The sequence below is a fragment of the Spermophilus citellus genome, assembly GCF_964194105.1.
Source record: "Spermophilus citellus genome assembly, chromosome: 5".
In the NCBI taxonomy this organism is placed as follows: Eukaryota; Metazoa; Chordata; class Mammalia; order Rodentia; family Sciuridae; genus Spermophilus; species Spermophilus citellus.
In genome coordinates, this window is record NC_138186.1 from 1,583,734 (window position 1) to 1,608,775 (window position 25,042).

General features: G+C 39.9%; 4 protein-coding genes across 4 annotated transcripts; 1 reads left to right on the plus strand and 3 right to left on the minus strand.

Annotated features, from left to right (window-relative positions):
• Nucleotides 1-3,690: 3,690 nt before the first annotated feature.
• LOC308650044 (histone H4) lies at nucleotides 3,691-4,065 on the plus strand. The gene has a single exon (XM_081295962.1). The coding sequence runs from the start codon at nucleotides 3,697-3,699 to the stop codon at nucleotides 4,006-4,008; it is 312 nt and encodes a 103-aa protein (XP_081152088.1). The 5' UTR covers nucleotides 3,691-3,696; the 3' UTR covers nucleotides 4,009-4,065.
• A 4,173-nt stretch (nucleotides 4,066-8,238) lies between these two features.
• On the minus strand, nucleotides 8,239-9,120 carry LOC308650476 (histone H2B type 1-C/E/F/G/I). Its single transcript, XM_081296485.1, has one exon. The coding sequence runs from the start codon at nucleotides 8,902-8,904 to the stop codon at nucleotides 8,524-8,526; it is 381 nt and encodes a 126-aa protein (XP_081152611.1). The 5' UTR covers nucleotides 8,905-9,120; the 3' UTR covers nucleotides 8,239-8,523.
• A 5,968-nt stretch (nucleotides 9,121-15,088) lies between these two features.
• Nucleotides 15,089-23,988, minus strand: LOC308648726 (histone H2B type 1-M). Its single transcript, XM_081293711.1, has 3 exons — nucleotides 23,819-23,988; nucleotides 22,885-23,317; nucleotides 15,089-15,296 (listed from the first exon to the last, which is right to left on the minus strand). The coding sequence occupies exon 2, from the start codon at nucleotides 23,272-23,274 to the stop codon at nucleotides 22,894-22,896; it is 381 nt and encodes a 126-aa protein (XP_081149837.1). The 5' UTR covers nucleotides 23,275-23,317; nucleotides 23,819-23,988; the 3' UTR covers nucleotides 15,089-15,296; nucleotides 22,885-22,893.
• LOC308648725 (histone H1.4) lies at nucleotides 23,591-24,753 on the minus strand. Its single transcript, XM_081293710.1, has one exon. The coding sequence runs from the start codon at nucleotides 24,670-24,672 to the stop codon at nucleotides 24,013-24,015; it is 660 nt and encodes a 219-aa protein (XP_081149836.1). The 5' UTR covers nucleotides 24,673-24,753; the 3' UTR covers nucleotides 23,591-24,012.
• Nucleotides 24,754-25,042: the final 289 nt, after the last annotated feature.

The following is a 25,042-nucleotide window of genomic DNA, read 5'->3' on the forward strand; positions in this document are numbered from 1 at the left end:
ATGTGAAGGGTAACTCATGACAGTTGATTTTCTGCTGCATCACATAGGAAGAGTTTTTTCGTCAGTCAGCAGGAATTGTCCAATGGAGTGCCTTTCTTACCTTCCTTAAATTCATCTGTAAGTTTTATGTGGACACTTCAGAAGGCTAGTCCTGCAGTCCTGTCCTCTTTCCTTATCATGGTTGACTTCTGGGTACATGGCAGTCCCCGAAAATTACCAACTCTATCTAAGTAACATTATAATCCACATCCCTAAAAGACCTACTAACAATGCCTTTTTTTTTTTTAACTAGTTCACACTTCAGTTTCTCAATTCTTCCCCTTCTTTTGTTACCACGGGAAGCCTATCAGCACATTTGAAGGATTCTTCATAAATTCATCTTTTATCTTCTTCGTCATGGTTGTGGTTCCGGCTCTCTTATTTTGCAGCTGCATTGGCTATTTTCAAAGTATCTTTGTTGGTTATGAACTGCCATCTTTATGGACTTTAATTCATTTGTTCATTGCAATGAAAACAAAACACTTCAAATTTTTATGCCCCATATTCCTGTAGTTTTAGGATTTAAGGATTTCTCTTTTGTGAGGCATTCAAAGTCTTTTATCGTCATTGAATCACCATTCTGCACTGTAATTTAGAACTGTCATGGAATGTATAAAAACACTGACGTGTATTTGAGAGTCAATTTTACTCTTATGAGTTACATGATATTGGTCATAACCACTAATGTTTCACTGTATCTTTTTTTTTCTTTTCATTTTTTTCCCCTTTTTCTCTCCCCAGCTTAAATTGTATTTTAAACTAATCTAAGAATGTACTTTGACATCTTTATATATGTCATTTCCCATCCCTTGGGATTTAATCTTTCCCATCCCTTGGGATTTAATCTTTAAATTCCTGTACTGGTCACTTTAATGGCCATTATAATCTATTTCATAGTGTGTGTATACTTGTTCATTTTAATTTCCTCCGAGGGGATTGTAAACATCCAGTGTATGGATTTGGTTTTATCCATGTGTCATACAATTATTGATATGAAAGGGTTTTCCATATACAGAGTCTGGAGCCATGAGTGTCGTGAACCTCCTTCTGTTGCTTCTTCTGCCATCATGATTATTTCCCAAATGCTTGTTCCTGCACCAGTAAGTCTGGGCAGTACTGCTAACATAGGAGAACTTGATTCTTGTTATTCCTTTTGCATTGAATGAAAGCCTCACCCGTTGGGGCCTTAAACATCATTGAAGATAAATTGCAATTATGAAAGAAGTAGTTATTCCAGTTTCTATCTAACATTAAACTCTGAAATAGCCCATACTGTCTGTTTTCCTAAGGGTTTTAATCCAATATTAATCCAGATATATAATTCATGTTCAATAACCATATAACTATTTAACATAAAATAAAGAAATGTGACCCTATGAAGCTCTTTATTCCCTTCACATTTTGAAGAAATAAAATAATTCTGGTAATGAATGGATACCTCTGTACCAAACAGAAGAGAGAAAACACACCATTTATTATTGAGTAAATATTAACAGATTTACACAGATGTAAGGAAGGACAAAAGAACTATACACTTGGGACAAAATCACACATACCTTATATATCACAGTAGAATAACAACTTCTCATATTCTCAATAGTTGAGGGTGCAGCTTTAGATAATCTCCTGTAGATGTTGAGAAAATTCTGAACAAGTGTTAGAGGTGCATGCAATCACATCCAGAGGTTATTTGGCCTATGACTTGGGAGATATGTCTGTATTGTAAATTGCAAACTGTCAGGGTCTCTGGCTCAGTAATCCCTTTAGGTCATGCAGAACATAGATTGAACATGGCGAATAAAAAGAAAGTTAGCAAGAATTATTTATTGCCTGGATTTACATAGCAAGGTGGCTATCCCATATTTAGAGTAACAAGGAATTCAAAGGCTGAAATCTTATACATTTTGAGTAAGAGATTGATTAACTATTCTTAAGCTATATCGAAATCTCTCATGGTGTTTATGCCAATTTCCACAAGATCAAAAATGTGCCTAGTGTAGGTTGTTCCTCAGCTGTAGAGCACTTGGGTAGCATGTGTGAGGCCCTGGGTCAATTCTCAGCACCACATATAAATAAATGTAAAAAATAAAAGTCCATCAACATCTAAAAAAAAGTAAAACAAAAAATCTGCCTAAAATTGTTATGTCTACCCCTGAGCAGATCTAGCCACATATAAACGTCTTTAAATGAGTGTATCCTTTACTTTGGGGCAAGCAGTTGTGATCAGATCCACCTGGACAGATTTGGTGCTCTCTTGTTGCTTGTCTTAAATAATTAATGTGGTTGGGGAAAGTCCTTCTGCCACTCATAGAACTTGCACTTCTTTTCTTTCAATAAATTTCCACCTTTAAATTTATTCCCATACTCCTGTCTGAGCATCCCAACTGGAATCCCAGCTACTTGGGTGGCTGAGACAAGATCGCAAATTCCAGGCCTGCATGGCCAATTTAGTCAAACTCTGTCTCCAAAAAAAAAAAAAAAAAATTTTGTGGATTAGGATTTGCCTAGAAAACATGTGCCAAGCCTTGGGCTCAATCCCCAGTACACCCCTATCCTTAAAAGGAAAAAAATGGAAACCAGCTTTAATTCCTACAACATTTCTTCTTCATTTCAATTGTAAAGAAATACTTAAGCTATTTTTACACGAAAACTTTCTAAGATTGGAGGAAAGAAAAATGATATTTTTTTCTTTTATTAATGAAGTTGTCATTGCCATTTCCACTTATATATTTCCATCGGATTATTCTAATTTATAGTTTGTATTCAATCATTCATAGAATTCAGTGCTCTTTTCTGAACATTTATGAAGCCCAGGTGCTTTCATTTCACTCTTTGAGGAGCCTCTAGAGAAATTCTTAACTCATTGCTGTGTCATGGATTTATATTCATGTCGGATGAACCTTTTGGGTCCCTTCCTGGAATGTTTTATGAAGTTTCAGAGGATTATACATGGAATTACAAAGGAAGTGATCACCAAGGTAGTTCAACATTAACATATTTAAACCTAATCAACCCATATGTTCAAGAATTACTAGTGCGGGTGTGATGGGTTCAGATGCTATTTTAGGATATCTAGGATATTGACAGCTGGAATGTGATGTGATTAGTAGCACATATCCTGTCAATTCTATTGTTCTCAGGTGAAGAAAATGCTAAAGTGTAATTGGAGGATAGTAAAAATAAAGATGAATTTTTTTTCTCTATTTCCACTCCTGATCCTGTAATTCAGTAGCCATTACATAGTTTTATTTTTCCAGTAGGACTGCATGCTAAAGAGCCCTGCTTAGGTTTCCAGACTCCATAAGTCAATAAAAATCATTTAAGAAGGTTAAACAATAAAGAACTGAATTAATTCAAATTGTATTTAAAGCATTTTATAAAGAATAACAGCATGTTCCATATTGTTGGGCAAGTGTCAAGGTTTGTAGAAAATATGTGAGTCTATACACACACACATTGCACTTCTATGTTCTAGGTTGCCTCAGCGTCTCTGGGTCGGTTCCTGTGAGCCAGAGACAAATATGCAGAAGGGCGGGTACCGATTGGAGTTCCCGCCCCTGCTCTTGTGGTTTTCAAACAGGTCCGCTAGGTTATTATAAAAGCCTTCTGTCGGCTAGGAGAGCTTATTGTGCTGAGAATCCAACTCTCCTTATAGCCATGTCTGGTCGTGGCAAGGGAGGCAAAGGCCTGGGAAAGGGCGGCGCCAAGCGACACCGCAAGGTGCTGCGCGACAACATCCAGGGCATCACCAAGCCCGCCATCCGCCGCCTGGCCCGCCGTGGCGGCGTCAAGCGCATCTCCGGGCTCATCTACGAGGAGACCCGCGGCGTGCTCAAGGTGTTCCTGGAGAACGTGATCCGCGACGCCGTCACCTACACGGAGCACGCCAAGCGCAAGACGGTCACAGCCATGGACGTGGTCTACGCGCTCAAGCGCCAGGGCCGCACCCTTTACGGCTTCGGGGGCTGAGCCGTGGTATTGTGCTTGCAGTCACTTTCGTTTCTCTACAAAGGCCCTTTTCAGGGCCACCCATCCTTTCACTCGAAAGGGTTGCATTACTTTTTTTTTCTTGCGTATTATGGCATTTTGATTATGTCAGCGGAAGGGTTTTTGTACCATGGTTACAGTGTTTTAAACAACTCGGTGTTTTTGGGTACAGACTGTCGGGAATGGTCCGCAATGAAGTACACTGTTGGTGAGCACTGTTTCACATAATGTATTTGATGCATCTTAACCATCTTGCTGTTCATTCCGCACCATGTTTGAGGCACAAAGCGATATTTCTACTGTAAGCTTTCTGCAGTGTGCCGTTGTCAGCTACAGTACTGTTTTTTTCCAGTGGGTTTTGTTCCGTAAGAAACCTTGTACTACTATGTAGGTGACAAGAGCTTTTCTTGGGAGCTTGTGTCACATTGTAGGAAGTGTATTGAGGCCCTGTTTCGTGCTACAGATAAATGAGATTTTATAATCTGGGTACTGTTGCCTCATAGAACAGTAGCTCTTTTTTGTTTTGCTGGGGATTGAACCTGAGGATTTGTGACAAGCACTCTACCAACTCAGCTATATCCCCAGCCCCCAACAGTATTTCTTAATATATGAATCAAAAACTGCTGAAAAGAATGTGTTTAAGAATATATGTAGGGACATACACATTTCATGAGCTTTATCCTTTTAGGGTCCCAAGGGCGTCCCAGAGCACCATGGATTTCCTGACCACAACCTGCGTTCTAGGATGTTAGGGCCTGAGATCTGGGGACTCAAATTTTAAGGATAGATAGATAAGGGGAGACATAATATTGGAGAACACCTTGAATAAGTGTTTATTTTGTCATCATTTCTTCTCTGAGTATGGAAGCTCTACATATTCTTGAGTAGTTAGATCAACTCTTTAATAGTGTTATATTTCAGAATGCACGATTATCCATTCTGAAAGAATTAAATTCTCAGAGACCTGAGAGACTAAACTGAATCTCACAATATAATATTATTTTTAGTCTTATTATGAAAGAAGACTTTAAAATGCATTTTATCATGAGGGCCTTTGATTTTTCTTCTATCAATTTATTATTTTAATAAATGTATTTAATAAAGCATAAATATTTAGTAGTCTGTGATTAAGCATAATCATACGTTTATAGGAAACAGTCTCAGTACCCTTTGAGGTTTGGGAAACAGTCCTGAAAAGTGCTCTTAATGTGTCTTTGTTCAGGTTTCTTGACCTCTCTGAGCCTTTTACCTATGTATGAATAAGAATACTATCTGTCTTATAGGCTTGATACTGAATAAAATAAAATTATTTGTCGAGCCTTTTGACCAGTGCATGGGTCATGATAAACATGATGTTTGGTTATCATTGTTATTCTATAACTGTTTTCATTTCTCATGACATTTGAGAGGCATGCAGAAAAAGAAATTGGCATTTGAACCATAAAGATATGTACTGGTGTTTTTTATCTTTGTGGTCTGTAATAATTTGCTAGCCACTGTTGTTCCTGAGCTCATAATTTAGGAGACCTTTTAGGTTGAGTCAAGCCCCTTTCTCTTTTGCCCTGTCATCTGCCTTGAGATGATATAGCAGCAGATGGCCCTCCGCCAGATTTTAATTCCTAGCCTGTAGACCTGAGAGAAATAGCTTTCTGTTCATTATCAATTACTTAGTCTCGGTTACTCTGTTTCACAGAGTAAGACAAATAAAGGGCTCAGTAAATTCACTCACTTGTTTCTTCATCCATATAAGCCAGTTCATCAGTTATTTCAGTTTTCTTCTGAATCCAACTAATAATTTCACCATGATTATTTAAATAACCTCTCAAATTTTTCTCGTTTCTTGCTAGTTTAAATTTTATAAAATCCATTTTTCCACATAGCAACTTAAAAAGTGTTTAAAATTCCAATTTTGCTATCACAAAATAAATAAGATTCTTTTTGCATATTTGTTTCTCACATGAGCAGGTGTTTGTTTCACTCACTTTCTCATAATTTTGATTAGAGATGGCCAGCACATAAGCCTTTTATTTCTTAGGCACAAATTCCTTTCTACTTTTAGACTTTTTGTACCAACAGTTACGTTATTCCAGAATTTTTAGAGTTTTGGTTCCTTTCTCTAAAGTGTTACCTAATCACAATCATGGCCCTTGGTTTTATTTTATTTCTTCATAGAACTTTATTTGAATTGCTTTGCTCAGCTATCAACTTGTTTACCATCTCTTTTCTCTGGGGACTAAGCTAATCATCTCAGGAGAGCTGGCTTTTGTATGTCTTCCTTGATGCTGAATCTCTACACTTAGTACAGAGAAATTTCAACAAAAACTGGGAAAAATAATTAATGGGCACTCTTGGATTGCTCTCCGATTTGTTTCCTGTATCCACTGCTTTATTACTGCTGCTCTTTTTTTTGGTTTGAACAGTTATCTTCTTTTACCAATTTTATTTCTCTCCAATTCATCTAGGATCCTGCTACTGGAAGCGAGCTGATCATGTGTTCTCTGCTCAGGAGCTTTCAATAACACTTTATTTTCTGAAAAATCAATCTAAGCTTCATTGTTTGACATGTAGACTTTTGCACTATTTATTTATTTCCCATACTGGGGATTGAACTCAGGGTGCTCCACCATGGACCTACATCCCAGCCCTTTTTATTTTGTATTTTGGAACACAGTCTAGCTAAGTTGCTTACAGCCTTGCTAACTTTCTGAGATTGGCCTTGGAGACCATAATCTCCAAGAATATGATAATTTAGCTGAGATGGGAATTTTTGATCAATCAACTAATGTCTTTGTTGGGGAGGTTTGTCCAGGGGACAATTGGACAAAGAAAATTGCAAAGCTTGAAGAAATCATTGGGAATTTCAAAATCTGGAAGAAAGATAAAGAAATGAGAAAAATGAGAAACAAAAAGCAGAAAATTAATATTCTGAGGTTGGGTTACATATTTAGATGAGAACACACTTTGCAGAGCTGGAGGCCACAGCAGTGTTCTGATTTTGTGCTGAGAGCACAAAGGCTTAGGGTATGGGCGATACATGGTCAGGTGTGTTTTTAAAATGAGGTCTGAGTCTGTAATGAAAATTGGATTCACCATTGGCCAGGAATTTTCAGTATCGTATCAGTATCATCCGAAACTACACCTTTAGTGAGTACAGTGGAAATGCAGTTGCAATTTAGTAACTTTAACATACTTGTTTCTCTTTTTACATTTACTTTTATTTTTTTTTTTAAAGAGAGAGTGAGAGAGGAGAGAGAGAGAGAATTTTTTAATATTTATTTATTTTTTTTAGTTCTCGGCGGACACAACATCTTTGTTGGTATGTGGTGCTGAGGATCGAACCCGGGCCGCACGCATGCCAGGCAAGCGCGCTACCGCTTGAGCCACATCCCCAGCCCTACATTTATTTTTTCTTGAAAGAACAAAAGCTAGGCTAGCAAACTGGCTGGGAAGGCTGGCTAGGAGTGTTTCTCAAGGACCCTCTGTAGGTAGTGATAGTATTCTAGAGTGGATGTAGTATTTCCACTTATGAATAAAAAGCTCCCAGCAAAACTTTTCTAGCCTACTTCCCCCATGACAGCTTCTACCCTACAGTGACTTGAGAAGTGAGGAAGGGAAGCTCAGCTGTTTATTACCTGGAATTTAGTCTGTTGGACATTAAATGATTGCAGGTTTGTAGACTCGCAGACCTCAAGGTCCAGCAAATGCATGTTAAGGTACACCTTATGGTGGGATGTAGCTCTGGTAGAGCACATGCATTCAGCTCTTAGGTTGCAATTTAGGTTCAATCCCCAGTAATCCCATCAAAAAAGAGAAAGAACAAGAATATTTCCACAATTATTCTTTTCACACTATGACCTGTGGCAGTCCCTTCATCCCTCCTATTCACAGTTACATAGGTCAGACTGAAAAGGGGGAGACTCTTGCAAGTAGAGGTGGTTTGAAGACTCTGAAGTGAATCCAATATCCTTTGCCACTCTAATGAGGAAACTGAGGTATCTGAATACTGAGATTCTTATTTCTACATGCCTGGTTTGTTAATCACAGCAGGGAAGGCAAAGGTACTGATTGCTGTCCCCCAAATTCAAGTTAGCACGTGAACCAAAAAGCAAAAAACTGACATCACAGGCAGAACAGAGTAGCAAAGGACAGGAAGGAAGACAAGAGCAAGGGGCCGACATGGGGGAACTTGCACTTATGCCACAATTGTCTCATATTAAATGACCAAGTTTCATGAAGAGCAGAAGGGCACCCATATACTGCCTAAGTGAATTTAAGGGCTCACCTCATTTTCAGGAAGAGCTTCTGAAACAGTCACGCATACAATGACACCCGGAAATCGCAGCTGGTAGACATGCCACCCAAGAGGCTGCAGTTTATTAAGAACTAACTTTGAAAGTTATCAGGAACAAACTTTACATTAGTGCACAACTCATTCGAGAACTGTTGAGTGGCTCTGAAAAGAGCCTTTGGGTTTAACAATCGCATTGGCACGACCGATTACTTGGAGCTGGTGTACTTGGTGACCGCCTTGGTGCCCTCAGACACGGCGTGCTTGGCCAGCTCCCCGGGCAGCAGCAGGCGCACCGCCGTCTGGATCTCCCGGGACGTGATGGTCGAGCGCTTGTTGTAGTGCGCCAGGCGCGAGGCCTCGCCCGCGATGCGCTCGAAGATGTCGTTCACGAACGAGTTCATGATGCCCATGGCCTTGGACGAGATGCCGGTGTCGGGGTGCACCTGCTTGAGCACCTTGTACACGTAGACCGAGTAGCTCTCCTTGCGGCTGCGCTTGCGCTTCTTGCCGTCCTTCTTCTGCGCCTTGGTCACCGCCTTTTTAGAACCCTTTTTGGGAGCAGGAGCGGATTTCGCGGGCTCAGGCATCTTTAACTGCTCTGAGAAGAATGAGGCTTCTGAATTCTGACTCTGCGTATTTGTAGACAATCTTATGCAAATGAGGTATTACTTTTCTAAACTCTGATTGGTCCATTTGTGTTGGCCCGTGAGCAAGGAAGTATTCTAGACCTACTGTCCCATTGGTCAAATCCTGAGAGCAGCTTTTCAGCAAATGTGGCAGCTACTTTAATCTAATTTACATATTAAACAATAGAGCCTTTTTATTGGGAACAATTGAGATTAGTTTGCTTTTCGGTTTTAAAAACTATGAGATGCCACAGCTGTGAAGCTCATGGTACAGTTTGGAAACTTAGAGGTCGATTTAAGAACTTCTGGATAATCTGTATTTTTAGATTTGTACTTGTATTTCATTTTAGATTTTCCTTATTCACTTTTTATTCATTTTAGATTTGTATTATATTTTAGATCAATTTCATTTACTTTTTTGTTTTCGATTTTGATTTTTATATTCTAGACCAATAGGAGGAAAAGGAGGAATACTGAAGATCTAGTGGATTAGAAGTCTCCCAGATAATTATGAAGACAGGGTGTCCTAATGTTAAAAGACTGAACAAATACAAGAGGAAGATAAAAGGGGAACACATTACAGAGAGCGAGCAACCTAGCACTTCTTAAGGGGGGTTTTCACTGGAAAGATTTTCTTAGCTCATATGGCCAAGTCCTTCCAGTTGGAAAGGAATGAACCTAGTTTAGTCACAGAGTGAAGTACAAAAATCAATTGATTAAATGCAATTGGAAAAGATTAAAAGAAAAAAAATCTGAAATGGAAATCTGGTGTTTAAAGTTTATTTTTAGTTCATTATTGTTTTCTTTTTCCTGAATTTGTTAACAGGCTAATTCTTTCCTTTCTGCAGGGTGCTTCCAAACTCCTCAGTACTTTGTTAAATTTTCCTGCAGGGCTGCCCCAGCCACAGCCAGTGGGCAAGCAGCAGGGTTCTTGTGCACAAGGGCCTTTGCCTGTGAGGTGGAGTGACACTTTAATGGCAGTGCACTGGGAATTTAATCAGTCACATATTTGTCTGACAAAATAACTTGTATTGCTCACTTCAGTGAAGGAAAACTTATTGAATAGGAATTCAAGTCTGTCTTATTCCCAATTTAGACAATGTAGCAACGTTCAGAATAGCTAATGTGTTTTGTATGTTCTTTCTAATCCTAAAAGCCCTATGTGATTAAAACTACTACTTTTTCCGTTTGACAGAAAAGGGTTTTAGGTACTCAAGGTGAGTACCTTTGCCTCAATTACCATTACTAGTAAGTGGTAGAGTTAGAATGATGATTCAGGAAGAGATGATTTAGGGCCAGTGTAGGAAAAGAGAATGCTTGTGTTGTTCTCAGATTAAAAACTTTAAAAATGCAGAAATTTTGATTATACAGTGTACTTAGTAGAGAAAAAGGAGAAAGAAAAGTGAGACTAAATTTAGACTAGATTAAGTGGAAAATGGCAGGACTACAGAAAAAGGCAGTTAGAAATGCAGAGGAAAAGAGTGTAAAATATTAAAGAAATTCACCCAAAGAGGATGAGCTGATTTCTTTAGTCACAAAATGTACTTTCATAAAGGTAAGAGAAGGATCCAGTGATACATGCTGCAATTGCAAAAGGACATAGAAAGAGGAGTGCAGAAGTATAAATCATCACATCAGAGTTAGAACTAGTATGATTGAGGAATACACATTTTTTTTTCTTCTACAATGCTGAGAATTGAACTAGGGTTTTAGCTCATGCTAGTGAAGCCAGAATCAGACAGACAGTAGAGATAGGTAAATCGAGTCAGATCAGATCAAGGAGGCCAATTTTAAGTGAGTGTGGGAAGTTGGAGACTGTCTCCTGAGGGATTGAAATGTTAATTCCTTCAAAGCCCTTCCTCCATCCATCCTTATCAAGAAACTGCCCCAGCGCCAATCTATTGCCAAGGAAACCCCTCCCAGGAATGGCCCCTCCCTGTAGGGTTGTCAACCTGTCCTTCGGTGCTCCATCCTGCCCTTCCCCCTTCAGCCCTCCTGTTTCCCACCTTTGGGCCATCCCACCAAGCATTCCTGGACCTAGTCCCAGACCTAGACACATATGCAGGAAGGAAAAAGATAGGAAAAGGCAGGAGAATAAAGGAAGCCTAGGACAAAAAAAGGCAGAACACCTCCCATCTGGGGATTCCAGGCTACCTGCTATGGCTCTCTACCTACCTAGTTAGAAGATAGACAGAGGTTTACTTAGGAAAGTAGAAACCTATTCAAGGAGAATGCAGGTGATCTTAGAGACATACATTTTGGGGTAAAGTAAGGAATACCAATTCAAGAAAAACTGTGGGCTACTCTAGAGTGAGACATGTTTGGGGTTCCAGGCTCCTCTTGTAAAGAACATTGGTGAGGGGTGGCTATGGAAAGGCATGTAGATGACACACAGGGTAGTCTGCTCATTCTCAGGATACTTATGCTAATGTAGTCTTTATTACTTTCCAGTAGTAGTGCTGGAAAGTGCCCTAAATTATAGATTTCTTCAAATACTGCCTCTTTCTTTAATCCATTTAGTGGGGTTTAATAAACAGGACACAGGTAGAGTTTCTCAGGAATTTGGGAGTTCCAGGCCTGGAAGCTAAATAAGCTTAGAAAGCAACAGGCCTGAAAACCTTATTTAGAACTTCTAAATTAAAATTTTATGTTCTTGTACTTCATTTATGTCTTTCTACCCATTTCTTATTTCTTCAATTGTATTAGCATATAGTTCCCTTGTTTTAATCATCTGACTTTTTTTTTAAAGACCTCCTGCCTCTTTGTCTGCAAATATACCTGGTACAGTGCTGAGGCAGAGGATGCCTTAAGTCCAGGAGTTGCAGAGACCCTGTCTGGAAAAAAAAAAAAAAAAAGGACCTGGTAAACTGCTGGCAGTTAGTAGCCACTTAGCACATGAATCAGTGGGTAATTCAATGAATCCAAGGCACACTATTAGCAACCAGGGAAAGCTGTGTTGAAGGAAAGGTTTCTATCTGATAGAGGTGCTAGTGGAAGAATTTTGACCTACATTACAGGGACAACTTCTAGGATTCCACCCATTCTTTTCTTTCCTTTTATAGACAACAAAAGTTGGGCTGGATGTGTAGCTCAGTTGGTAGAATGCTTGTCTTCCATGCTCAAGGCCTTGGGTTCAATTCCCTTCACAAAACAAGTGTTGCTGTGTTGCTCAAGCTGATCTGTAACTCCTGGGCTCCTCTGGAGTAGCTAAAAGCACTGGTGGGTGCACAACACTCCTCCCCGGAATGTTTTATAAACTTGAGGGCTTGCTTGAGAGTTATACTGCCCAAACTGATCTCCATTATTTGCATACTGATTCTTCCTCCACTCCCCACAAACCAATAAACCCCCAGAAAACTCAGTATCTTCTCTTTTTTTTCTACACGATCCTAGTAGAATCGATTTTTTTTATTTTTAAAGTTAACAAGCTATTTTTTCTCACTTGTGTAAGTAGGTATTTGATGTTTATTAGTAATTATTTTAGCATATTTCATTTGCCTATTTAACAAAACATGTTCAAAAATTTCCTAGATATTGGAGAAACAAAAGAGGAATGATTCATGAATTTGAGTTTATAGATTAGAGTTTTGTCAACAAAATACTTCGAACTAATTACATGAGGCAATTGAGCACTTGAGTGGATATAGCTGGTAGAAAGCTAAATTTCAAAACATTATTCCGTTTTTAAACTTAAAAGACAATCTTGATGCAATTGGAAGAAAATGAGTAGGTACAACCTAGACATGTAATTTGATTGTGAATTTTTAAATACCTAAATACAGATCAAATATTTCCAATGAAAATTAAACATTAAAATAGATGTGGCTGGGTGATTGTAATCCCAGTCACTAAGGAGGCTGAGGCAGGTAGTGTACAAGTTTGTGGTCAGCCTGGACAACTTAGATGCTGTCTAAAAACGAATAATAAAAAAGGGTACTTTAGTTCAGTGCTAGACTACCATCCTGGGTTCAATTCCCAGTACCACAGAAGAAAACCAAAACAATAAAAAAACAAAATTTAGATGCCTTTTAAGTCTAAATTACATAGCAGATCTCAACAATCTAGTAGTAAAAAAGGACAAAAGTATCTCATTAATTTTTTTATGGATTACATGTGGAAATTATAACATTTTAGCTCTATCACAATAAAAATATTATTAAATTGAATCACTTGGCTCTTGTTTTTAAAAATGGATTCACTGAAGAGCTCAAAACTGCATATGTGACTCATATTACATTCATGACAACAGTGCTGGGCTCAGGAAGGACAGGGACACTGCCTGACTCCCAGTGTGTGCCGGACTTGAGAGGAGGGAGGATGGCTGTTCTGAGGAAGTAGAGGGGAAAACTCTTCCACTGCTGAGCTCTGATGTGAAGAGTCTTGAGTCCAAACTGGGTGAGGCTGGTTGAGGCACTAAGGGAGCTGCCCAGGGGGAACACTCATCTACAGACCTAGAGCTCAAGGTCAAGGTCTGACATACTAAATGACAGGGCACCCTTCTCCCCATGCCCCTTGATATTTTCCCAAGTTTTAAAAATTGTTCTTAACCTTCTTGCCTATCCTGATGAAAGGCCAATTGCTCAGACCACTTTAAAAACTTGACTCCATTATTTCCTCTCATGTAACACATTTAGCCCAAAAATCAACTTAAAAAAAAAAAAGCTACTTCAACAATAAAACTGAACTCAAAGGACAGTATTAAAGTCTAGAAGGAAGAGCTGCAAATATATTAGTAAAATAAATGTTCACAAATATCAATAGTAGTGTAAACAAGAGATGTGCACCCAATTTTGCATTAAATACACATTTTCCAATGCCAGAGAAATTTTCATTGAAGAAGGGAATTAACTCAGTTTTATTGGTGAAGGTTAATTCCTTGAAGGAAGCTATTTTCAGAACCAAAAATGGTGGGAGGATTTCTTTAATCACTGCAGTCTTCCAGGATCATAGGCCTCAGATCATGGTCAATATCATCAGTTGCAATCAGGAAAATCTCATTTAAATCTTGCTGGGTCTGATAGTCACATAGAAGGAAGGGAGGGAAGGAGGAGAGAGAAGTGATGAACACATTTGTTCTTATTTTAATGTGATCTAGAAGTACTGAAATTTATCAGCTACTTGTAGCAGATCTTAACGGCGATCTGTCCTCGGGACGTGAGGGGCGTGGCGAGCCGGCCGTAAGACGGAACCGGCGTGGGGGGCGTGGCGAGCCGGCCGTAAGACGGTACCGGCGTGGGGGGCGTGGCGAGCCGGCCGTAAGACGGTACCGGCGTGGGGGGCGTGGTGAGCCGGCCGTAAGACGGTACCGGCGTGGGGGGCGTGGCGAGCCGGCCGTAAGACGGTACCGGCGTGGGGGGCGTGGCGAGCCGGCCGTAAGACGGTACCGGCGTGGGGGGCGTGGTGAGCCGGCCATAGGATAGGACTGATCCAGCTTGGAAGGAGAGGCGGGCATGCGTTTAGCTGCCCACTGCATGGCTGCGTCCAGAGGACAGCCTCTTGGGTTTTTCCGGATCTCTCCGCGCTAGCTAAAAACTGAGAATTTGGGAGTTTGTAGGGCTGTTTGGTGGTAGAGGTTCAGGGTAGTTCCGTGGCCTTTAAAACAAAGTTATCCACGTGTGGTCCCCGGACTAGCAGCAGCAGTGTCACCTGGATAATTTAGAAGTACTTTCAAGTGTAACTTCAGAACTGACAATTAGGAGCGTGGTGGCGCCCCGCAATGTGTTTTTAGATTTTTCAGGTTATTTTGGTAAACATTCACGTTTTACACTGCTTTAAAGTATTGTTCTTATCAGATACAGATGTGAGCTCTTTAGTGGCAGCTAAGGGAAACTGAGCTGTTTACCTTCAGAGTCATCACCAAAGCCAAAACAGTGCCTAAGGCCTACTACTATCTTGGTGCTGGAAGATGGATAATAGCTAGATAGATGTGTAGAAAGGAGATTTTTGGAGAAATATTTTAATGAGCAAATGCAGAATTCCTATTCTCTACAGGTTTTCTTGTTTGTTTTACAGACTATCTGTCATCCTCTGACTTCCAGCAAATATAGTCCATGATGGTGAATTACTAATAACTGAGTGTGTAACAGAAGTAAATTGTTTTTAGAAATCAAACGAAAAAGTAAAATGAGAATCTAAGACGTCTTGGTTAGTCTCTTCCGCTTAGGAAATGATCTCCTTTTGATGATTTATTGAGTGCTAAACCAGGATGGGTTGGATCTGGGTGGGGTATACACAGAAGTCAGTTATTCTCAATCACATCAAACTTTTCATACTTCATATCTTCTATGGACAGATTCATGTTTTCGGTTACTTTATGCATTCGTTTCTTCTGTGCATTCTTATGTCTCCCCTGACTGAAGAAATAAAAGGTTGTATTTGTTAGTTGTCATTTTGCCATCAGCATTAATATTTGCTATTTAAAGTTTTTTTTTTTTTTTTAACATGTGCTTGTATAATGTTCTATCAGGAATTCCTATTCCAAAGTTACCTGCTTAATAATTATTAACATCAACAAATAATAGCTTAAATCATGTTTTGTCAAGAGAAATCCCTAAATAATAGGGTTTTAGCTTAAAATCCCTCAACCACTCTTCTTGGTTAGGAATCTAATAGTTCAAAAGCTCATAATTCCTACCTTCAGTTTCCGAAATGATTTGGCCACTTTGATTTTCATTTGAACTAAGAAAAGTAAAATAATTGCTAACAATTGCAAAGGGCTTCCTAAATGCCCACCACTGTTTTAAAAACCTTATTATTTTATCTCAATTCATCCTTAAGATAACTCTTAGAAGTGGTCTACACTTATCTTTTTTGTAGACATCAGAAAAGTGAGACCCTTTACTGTGTCACTCATTCAATTGAATCACTGTGACAATTCAACGTTATCCTCTATCCCTGTTGTTACATACCTATGTACACTTCAATCACAATTTATTATGTCAACTTGGAGATACTTTTTGAGAGTCTGTTGTACGAACCTTAAACATGATGAAGTTCCTACCCTTATGGATCTTGCAATTTTGAAAAGAGAAGTGTGAGGCAAACAAAAAATAATAAATTTGTGTTAGCTAACTATAATGAATAGGGAAAATAGAGAAATAATGAATAGGGAAGGTTAAGGATGGAGATATAAAGGTGCCAGTTTACATCTGATGGTTAGAGAAAGCCTCCCAGATGTGGTGCCATTTTAATGAATTCTCTCAACCTTAAACCCAAGAAATGTGGGGAGTAGTTCAGTTCTTACATGATAGGTATTATTCCCAGCAGAGATACCAACTATATGACAAGAGTTACCAACACAGCTCACTTTTTTCTCTCTGCCTTTCTCCTTCCACATTCTGCCTGAGGCTTTTCTTTGGATTTCTTATCTCTCTCCCACCCTTTTATGGTTGGTTTGCTTTTTCCATTCTTTATTCTGAGTCTTAATTTTTGCCACGTTTCTTATTCTCCCCATATTCCTTCTTTCCTGAAAAATAGTGGGCTGGATATTTATAAAATACTGTTTGATATTTATAAATTATACCTAAACATTGTCAAAACTTTTAAACAAATTCTGAAACAGTCTCTCTTTTTCTACAGTTTTTATTCCCTATCCATGTAGCAAATTTCATGGTTTATGGGAGAAAAAACTACTCAAGCTCAGGTGAAAAAAAGTTGTTTTCCTTTTCCTTTTTCTATTTAGTAGTGAATGCTCATGCTACCAGAATGAAGTTCAAGAACTCCAAGCTTTACCCAAAGTTGATCTCTATTCCTGAATATTCATTTCTTTAGCAAGCATCCATAGAGGGAGTTGGGGGGTATAAATCAAGCAGGATACTGCTAAGGGTGTTCACCTGAATGAAGTACAAAACATTCTTCACTGAGAAATCTTATAATTTCTGGGTCTACAATTGATTTAAATATGTAAAACAATGTTACAAAATAATCAGAAAAATTAAATACTTGTGGAACTCAAGTTATGGTTAATTATAGATATCTAATTAAAATGTTTGCTTTAAAAGCATAATTTTTCTTATAACTCAAGTTACTGTTGCTTCTGTAAAGAAAAGGGTAGTAATGTGTCATAAGGAAATAACACCACCAGAAGAGTAGTGTGGCCTTGTCCTAGGCTACTAGGTGATCTCTAGGAATGTCAGGCCTATTAGCTAAAAGTATTTATATTGCCAGGGGCCCTCAGCTAGACCATGTAGTTCAAAGATCTTATTTAGGGTTGAGGCTTTGGACCTTGGTACATCTGCCTTGGAGAAAAAGAAACGTGGCAGAAAGTAATTATGAGGAATGGAGACTAAAGGTCAGTCAGGGTATTAGTCATGTTGATGGGATCAAGGCCATATGTTAAACCAAGGCTTAAACTAGGTTTTCCTAGTTGTTAGTCCTTGTGTTGGTAATGCCTTTGGAACATCTTACATTTTGCTCTTTGTTGCTTTTCTGATTTTAGTCTCTGTCCTTTTGCTGTAATATATGCAATATTGAGTATAATAGCTTATACTGAGTCCTCTAATGATTTATCAAATCTAAGGATGGATTTAGACACCCCTGAGCATTGGATTTGGTCTTAGATATAAGGGTAGTTTGGATTGTTTTTAACTTTGCAGTGTGGCATAAGGAGGTTAATAGTGCTAGATTTTGTCAAAAGTTGAGATGAGTACTTTAATGAGTTTGGCAATCCTAGTGGGAGCCCAAATTCATTCACTTCCTCTAGAGTCCAAATATAATTTTTTTTTTTTTTTTTTTTTAGGACAAAGGAAGATGAAAGTAGTGATCTGTAAGTCTTTTTGAAGACTTTGGAAGTCAAAGACCACCTTATCTCTATCTCCTGTGCTAAGGCTGGTGTTGTGCCCAAAGACATTTCAATGAGTCTCTCAAGTAAACTGATTTTATAAGTAAACACTCTGTGAAAAACCGTTATACTACAGTTTGCCAGGAAATTTGGACACACATCAAGAATCTTTATAATTCTTTATGACTAAGATCTATTTTGCTTTTTTCCCTTCCTTTTGCCTTTCTCAAACTCTTAATCTGTTCTTACATATTGAACTTAAAAAAAAAATATCAGTCTTTGCTTGGCATGGTTGCATAGGCCCATAATCCCAGTGGCTCTGGAGGCTGAGACAGGAGGATTGTGAGTTCAAAGTCAGCCTCAGCAATGGAAAGGTGCTAAGCAAATCAGTGAGACCCTGTCTGTAAATAAAATACAACATAGGGCTGGGGATGTGGCACAGTCGTTGAGTGCCCCTGAATTCAATCTCTAGTAGTCCCCACAAAAAAAAAAAAAAAAAAAAAAAAAAAATCAGTCTTAAAATCTGTTAAAAAATTCCCCAAAATCTATATATTAAACAATTAGCTTTAATTTCTTGACCAATTTTAAATTTATCAGACTATTTCCTGTTATTTTCATATTCCAAAGTACTGAGTTTTTTTTTTTCTCAATAGTTTTTCTTCTTTAAAATGTTCAAACTTATTTGTTGATCATTCAAAAAACAATCACACACCAGATATTTGATTTACAGATTGAAGTTTGGGATTTTGCAGACGGATTAATTCAAAATATATTTAATACTTTTTTAAAAGTTCCTGCAACATGCTGGGCTAATATTTATAGTAAATACAAAGGCATTTTATCATCTACAGTCTCAGGAAAATGTCCCATCAGGAAAAACATCTGGAGATCTTATTGGCCTTTGTGGACGGTGCTCAACAGCAGCCTAAGTAGTAATTCTTAAAACGTAATAAAGACCTGATAAAGATATCAGGTCCAGGTGACATTACAGCTAATTTCTATCTGGTCATTAAAGCACAAAATACTTTTATATTTCAGTACTTCAACCATAAAATGATGATGTGGTTTTAAAATATGTCAACCAGATCTTTTTCTACCCTTACCTTTAAAAAGTGGAACATAATTTCCCTTCTGAGTAAGCATTAGTTTTTGTGACTTGCTTACAATGAATAGAATGTTGCAGAATCATAGTGTACGACTTTTGAAACTTGGTTACAAAAGACTTATTGATTATTTTTCTATTTTTGAGGGATAACAGCTGCCATGTTTTAAAGATAGGCATACATACTAGGTCTTCTGGAGAGGTTGTGTGGCAAAGAACGGAGCTTTTGAGTAACAACCATCTGAAACTTGCCCAACATTCTGGCATGTCATCAAGGCTTTGAATGACCACTGTCCTAAGCTTATATGTAGACTTTAAGCTCAGATGAGAACCTGAGCTGTAACTAGGTATTCAGTTTTTGACCCACAGAAACTAAGAGATAGTAAATGTTAAATGTTCATTGATTTAAGCTGCTCAATTTTGGGATGATTTGTTACATAGCAACATGCTAATAGAAGGAGAGCCCCACAAGTTCATAGACATGTCATGATTCTAATGAAAAAGATGAAGATAAACCCAGAAATGAAAAATCGGGATTTTTCATTTTTTTGTGTGTTCATAGAAATGGGAAAAAAAAATCCATGTCAAGTGTTATTAACAGAATTTATCCTGCCCATATTTAAGACAATACAACATGAACAAATAAGACTTGGCCTACAAATGCAAGTAGGGATCAACACTAGGAAATCTACCTGTAATGTTTGGGGGAGGAAAAACATGATTTCATCAGATGCCAAAAAATGATGGCATAAATCATTCCTAACAAAAGGTTTAATGGAGTTGGAAGGAAAACTACATCAACACAATAAAATACTACACATATATAGAAAAACATAAATTATGAACTATTAAAGCCAATTCTACAAGAAGGAGGAAAAAGAGGACTCTTAATTTAAGTTTCTAATGTGGAATTTTTTTTTTTTTAATATTGTTTTTGACTGTAGTTGACATAGGATAAAAGCAACTAACAAAATAGTTACTGGAAAGAATACTAAATAGTTTTATTTGCTCTCAATATCAAATGAAATAAAAAGCATTCCATTAAATATTGATTGAAATTAGCAGAATTTAGTAAAGTTAGCTAGATGGAAAGTACACAAATAACCATTGCTTAATAATCTTACATGCAGAATTTCAAACAGGCTTTAGTTTGATGCCATCTGTCAGTATGGAACAGAAGACACTTAAGAACATCAATATTGTATTTGTTGTTAAGGATTTAAAAGCTTAATTTACAGCATCACAGTGACCTCTTTTTTGTTATAACATTTTTCATTTAATTTATTTTTAATTATAATCGAATCCATCAATTCTAGAATTGTCATGATCTTTTAAATCTTACATCTGTATCATTCTGATACTACAGTATTATGATTACATAACAATAATGTATATTTGCTTTTCAAACATGATCAGCTATACATAAATCACAAGCATGTCAGATCATTACTAAATCTAGATTTTTTTAAAAAAATTACTTTTACACTTTTCTCTATGCATTCTGGATAATTACTTTAGATAACTTTATATAACATAGTTCATTAAATTCCTTTAGTTGGGTTCAATGAGCTTTTAAACCCATCCATTAAACTTTTAGTTTTAATTCTAACTAACTGTATATTTGTTAATTTATTTTCTAAAATTCCTATTTGGTTCTTTTTTCAATTCTGTTATCTTTGTATTTTTTTTTTTTTTAAAGAGAGAGTGAGAGAGGAGAGAGAGTGAGAGAGAGGAGAATTTTTAATATTTATTTTTTAGTTCTCGGCGGACACAACATCTTTGTTGGTATGTGGTGCTGAGGATCGAACCCGGGCCGCACGCATGCCAGGCGAGCGCGCTACCGCTTGAGCCACATCCCCAGCCCCATGTATTTTTTTTTTTTAATTCCTTCCTTACATGTTTGAAATCTTTTTTAAAAGACATTAAAGCTTTTTTTGTTTTACTACCTGAAAGTTTCTGCTTATTTCACCTTTTACTCTCCCCCTCCCCGCCCCGTGGGAATTTGTTGAGGAATAAAATTAAGCTTGTTCCTCCAAAGATGATTTGTATTTTCTCTACCACATGCTCAGGAGCATAAAACCAGCGTAGCTATTCTGTCCCCAGTTTAAATTCTCAGTCCAGCACCTTTGAATACCTGGTGGGTGGGCATGCTGAGAATAAGCTGGTGATGACCCGCCTTGGTGGGAGGATGGGTTCTGCTGAGCATGGAGTGTGGAGCTGACTTTCCACCTTGCAGTGGTCTATAGTGGGCTTATGTACATTTGACAGTGAACGTTTCCATTCCCTTTCCTACTTGAGCATAAAGGGGTCCACTTGATGCTTTCAGTATAAACGGTCCAGGTGGCCGATTTTAAAACTGACTTTTCCCCTGCTTTTCTTCTTCCCTTGCTCTAACAGCCTGGGAAATAAGACTAACATTTTTCTGATCACAGGCTAAGCTCTGTCCTTCACAGCCCTGAAGAATGTCACTGCCTGAAAAAATAAAAAACCCCAAACCTGGGAAATGGAGCAAAAACTCTCTCAAGGACACCTGATGGTTGATCATTTTCTTTACTGATAATAAATGTCTCTAGGCTGTGGTATTAACTCCTCTTGTTATTGTTATTAGAGGAGCTAGGCTTTTGTTTGGTGTTCGTTTCCTAGGTGATGATTTCTTACCAGACTCCACACCATGATTAAGCTCCATACATCATCTTAAAAAGCAAAGCCCGGCTGGGTGCAGTGGGTCAAGCCTGTAATCCCAGCAGCTCAGAAGGCTGAGGCAGAATTGTCAGTTCAAAGCCAGCCTCTGCAATGGTAAGGTGCCAAGCAACTCAGTGAGACCCGGTTTCTAAATAAAATACAAAATAGGGCTGGGGATGTGACTCAGTGGTTGAGTGCCCCTGAATTTGATCCCTGGTACCGAAAGAAACAAAAAAAAAAAAAAAAAAAAAAAAAAAAAAGGAAAGCCCAGGTTTGGGTGAAAGCCCTGCTCAGGGTTTCACACAGGCTATGTCCCTGAGTCTGAGTTTGTTACTTTCATAGCTAATTTTCATTGCTTTTTAAAAAATATATATTGTTTTAGGATTTTCATTATTCATCCAAGTACTAAGCTTGCCATATAATACAAAATCTATCCCAAGAGTTGATAAATACATATTTATTTATGAGGGTGTGAGGACATTAGTTTCTAGATTCCTACTTCCCTCTGCCAATACCATCCTCCTAAATTCTCTATCCCAGAAGGCATCTCGAATCCAAGCTCACCTCACCCATCTCATACTTCCTGTGCCCTTGCATCTCCACTCTCCTTGACACTTGGGGACACCCAGGAAAGTGTGAACCATACTGAAAGTTACTTTTGCCCATCAGCAGTAAGGCACCTTATCAGGTTGACTGTGGGGATTCCCCTGTCACCCAGAGGACTTTTAAACTGCTGTCAAAAGACAAACTAAGTGATTTTTCTGTGAAGGTATGGTACTGACAACTTAAAAGTGTTTCAGTGACTTCCTCCTTTGATCTCCGTGTGCACCTTTTAGAGAGAAGATCCCCTTCTTGCTCCAGCACTCCCCGGAAACCTCTGTATTGTTAAAATGACTTGATTACTCAAGTAATCAGGCCTTTTTCAGAGTCAGATTATCTAGATGGAAAGATTTTTAAGAAAAATGGAGAGGAGGTATGCTCTGAGCAGAAGGAGGTACTCAGAGCATACTCTTCTGTGGTCCGGGCAGCAAGCAGTAATCACCGAGTCATGGATCACTTCATGGTCAAATTAGAGATCTTTGCAGCAAAAGGGAGAGCTGCACATTGACAGTGACTTTCAGTTCTTATTAGTGTACAGCTATGTGATTGTTAACTATACTGAACTTGTACGTGCACAGAGTACTTAATTTCTAGTACCCACTGTTACTCCTCGCATTTCCTATGCAACACTGATGGAGCATTAAAGATCAGTAAACCAGCTTTCAATCTAGTACGAAAAATGCAATAATTGTTTGGACTTTTAAGAATTACAACTCACTTGTGGAAATCATGCGTGGCTCTTAAAAGAGCCTTTGGGATTAGGTGTAAAAACGCTTACTTGGCAAGTTCACTTGGAGCTGGTGTACTTGGTGACCGCCTTGGTGCCCTCGGACACGGCGTGCTTGGCCAGCTCCCCGGGCAGCAGCAGGCGCACGGCCGTCTGGATCTCCCGGGACGTGATGGTCGAGCGCTTGTTGTAGTGCGCCAGGCGCGAGGCCTCGCCCGCGATGCGCTCGAAGATGTCGTTCACGAACGAGTTCATGATGCCCATGGCCTTGGACGAGATGCCGGTGTCTGGGTGCACCTGCTTGAGCACCTTGTACACGTACACCGAGTAGCTCTCCTTGCGGCTGCGCTTGCGCTTCTTGCCATCCTTCTTCTGCGCCTTGGTCACCGCCTTCTTGGAGCCCTTCTTCGGGGCAGGAGCAGACTTCGTGGGCTCAGGCATTACAGCATTCAAAAAGCAAAAACCAGAACACTGATGCAAATACCTGGAAAAATAATCACCCCCCACTAGGTTACAAGCATTTATAGATGCGGTATTCAAATGAGGTTAATAAGTTTTCCTCTACGATTGGATTAATTCTAGTGTGTCGTCACAAATGCGAATGTTAAAGACACTGAAATTCTTCCGTTCCATTGGCTATTGCGTTACTTCACTTTCACCCAATCAGAAAGCCCAAACGGGATACCCAAAGCTACTATAAATAGGTCTCTTCCAGCACAATCGCTCATATTTCTCAGAGCACAGGGAACTTTTCTTGGTCACACTCACGCTCGGCTTGTGGGTAGGTCAATTTCCTAAGTCGCCCAGGAGTTCGTAAAGACGACAGCGAGTTAGAGACAAGCACAGCCGCAGCCCTAACGCTGGCTAAATCCTGGCCACCTCCACCTTGTGCTCAACTGCGGACACCCCGCACTTCCTCCAGCCATCAGCCGGCCCCACGGTGCCTTCGTAGGCAAGGTCCCCAAACCCTAAAGCCTCCACCTACTTATTGGGCAAGAGCCTCACGAGAAATCCACCTCCCTCTCGGCCCTTCTTCCTGGAGCCCCGCCTTCTCAGCGGCGGCCCACCCTGACCACGCCCCCAGGAGTGTGCAACAGCTCTTTTACTGAGGTCTGTGGGTGGCTCTGAAAAGAGCCTTTGGGTTGTATCGAGGTTCTCAGCGTTGCCCGAAGAAACTTCCTATTTCTTCTTGGCTGCCGCCTTCTTTGGCTTGGCAGCCTTGGGCTTGGCGGTCTTTGGTTTAGCCGCCTTGGGCTTCACCGCCTTCGCCTTGGCCGGGCTCTTGGGCGCCTTCTTCGGCTTGGCTGCTTTCGCCTTCTTGGGGCTCTTGGCTTTTTTGGCTCCTGCAGCTGCGGCCGGCTTCTTCGCCTTCTTTGGGGTCTTCTTGGCGGTCTTCTTAGGGGTAGCCGTGCCTGTAGCCTTCTTGGGCTTTTTTGCAGATCCGGCGGGCTTCTTAGCCTTGGCTGCACCCGCCTTTTTAGCCTTGGGCTTGGCTTCCCCGGAGGCCGCCTTCTTGTTGAGCTTGAAGGAGCCGGAGGCGCCGGTGCCCTTGGTCTGCACCAGGGTGCCCTTGCTCACCAGGCTCTTGAGGCCCAGCTTGATGCGGCTGTTGTTCTTCTCCACGTCGTAGCCGGCGGCCGCCAGCGCCTTCTTGAGCGCGGCCAGGGACACGCCGCTGCGCTCCTTGGAGGCGGCCACGGCCTTGGTGATGAGCTCGGACACCGGGGGCCCGGACGCCTTGCGCTTGGCAGCGCCTGCGGACTTGCGGGCCTTCTTCTTCACCGGCGTCTTCTCGGCGGGGGCCGGAGCGGCGGGCGCGGCGGGCGCAGTCTCGGACATGTTGAAGGCGGGCGTAGGAAGAGCAATTCGAGCCGGAAGCAGAGGCACTGGCCGGGACTCGGGCCGCGGCGCTGCGCCCGCCCGTTTATATAGGGCGGAGCTGCGCCGTGATTGGTGCGCTGTCCAGCCCGCCTCGCTGGCAGCCGCAGAGTGTCCTCTCGGATCCAGAGTTGTGTTTGTTACACCTCAAAAAAAGCCAAAAATATCAAAATTATCTACATCGAATTGTCCGATTTTTCTCAGATAACGATCCCCGAAGCCTCAGCCTTCATGCAGATCTCAAATAATGCGGAAAGCACAAAACCTTGTGCCAAAAACTAGCAATATTTCCCGCCGTGCTCGGCAAATTTCAACTCGGAGAAACAAAACT

Excerpts from the sequence above, each read along its gene's own strand:
- LOC308648726 (XM_081293711.1), bottom strand. The coding sequence starts at position 23,274 with ATGCCTGAGCCCACGAAGTCTGCTCCTGCCCCGAAGAAGGGCTCCAAG.
- LOC308650044 (XM_081295962.1), top strand. The coding sequence starts at position 3,697 with ATGTCTGGTCGTGGCAAGGGAGGCAAAGGCCTGGGAAAGGGCGGCGCC.
- LOC308650476 (XM_081296485.1), bottom strand. The coding sequence starts at position 8,904 with ATGCCTGAGCCCGCGAAATCCGCTCCTGCTCCCAAAAAGGGTTCTAAA.
- LOC308648725 (XM_081293710.1), bottom strand. The coding sequence starts at position 24,672 with ATGTCCGAGACTGCGCCCGCCGCGCCCGCCGCTCCGGCCCCCGCCGAG.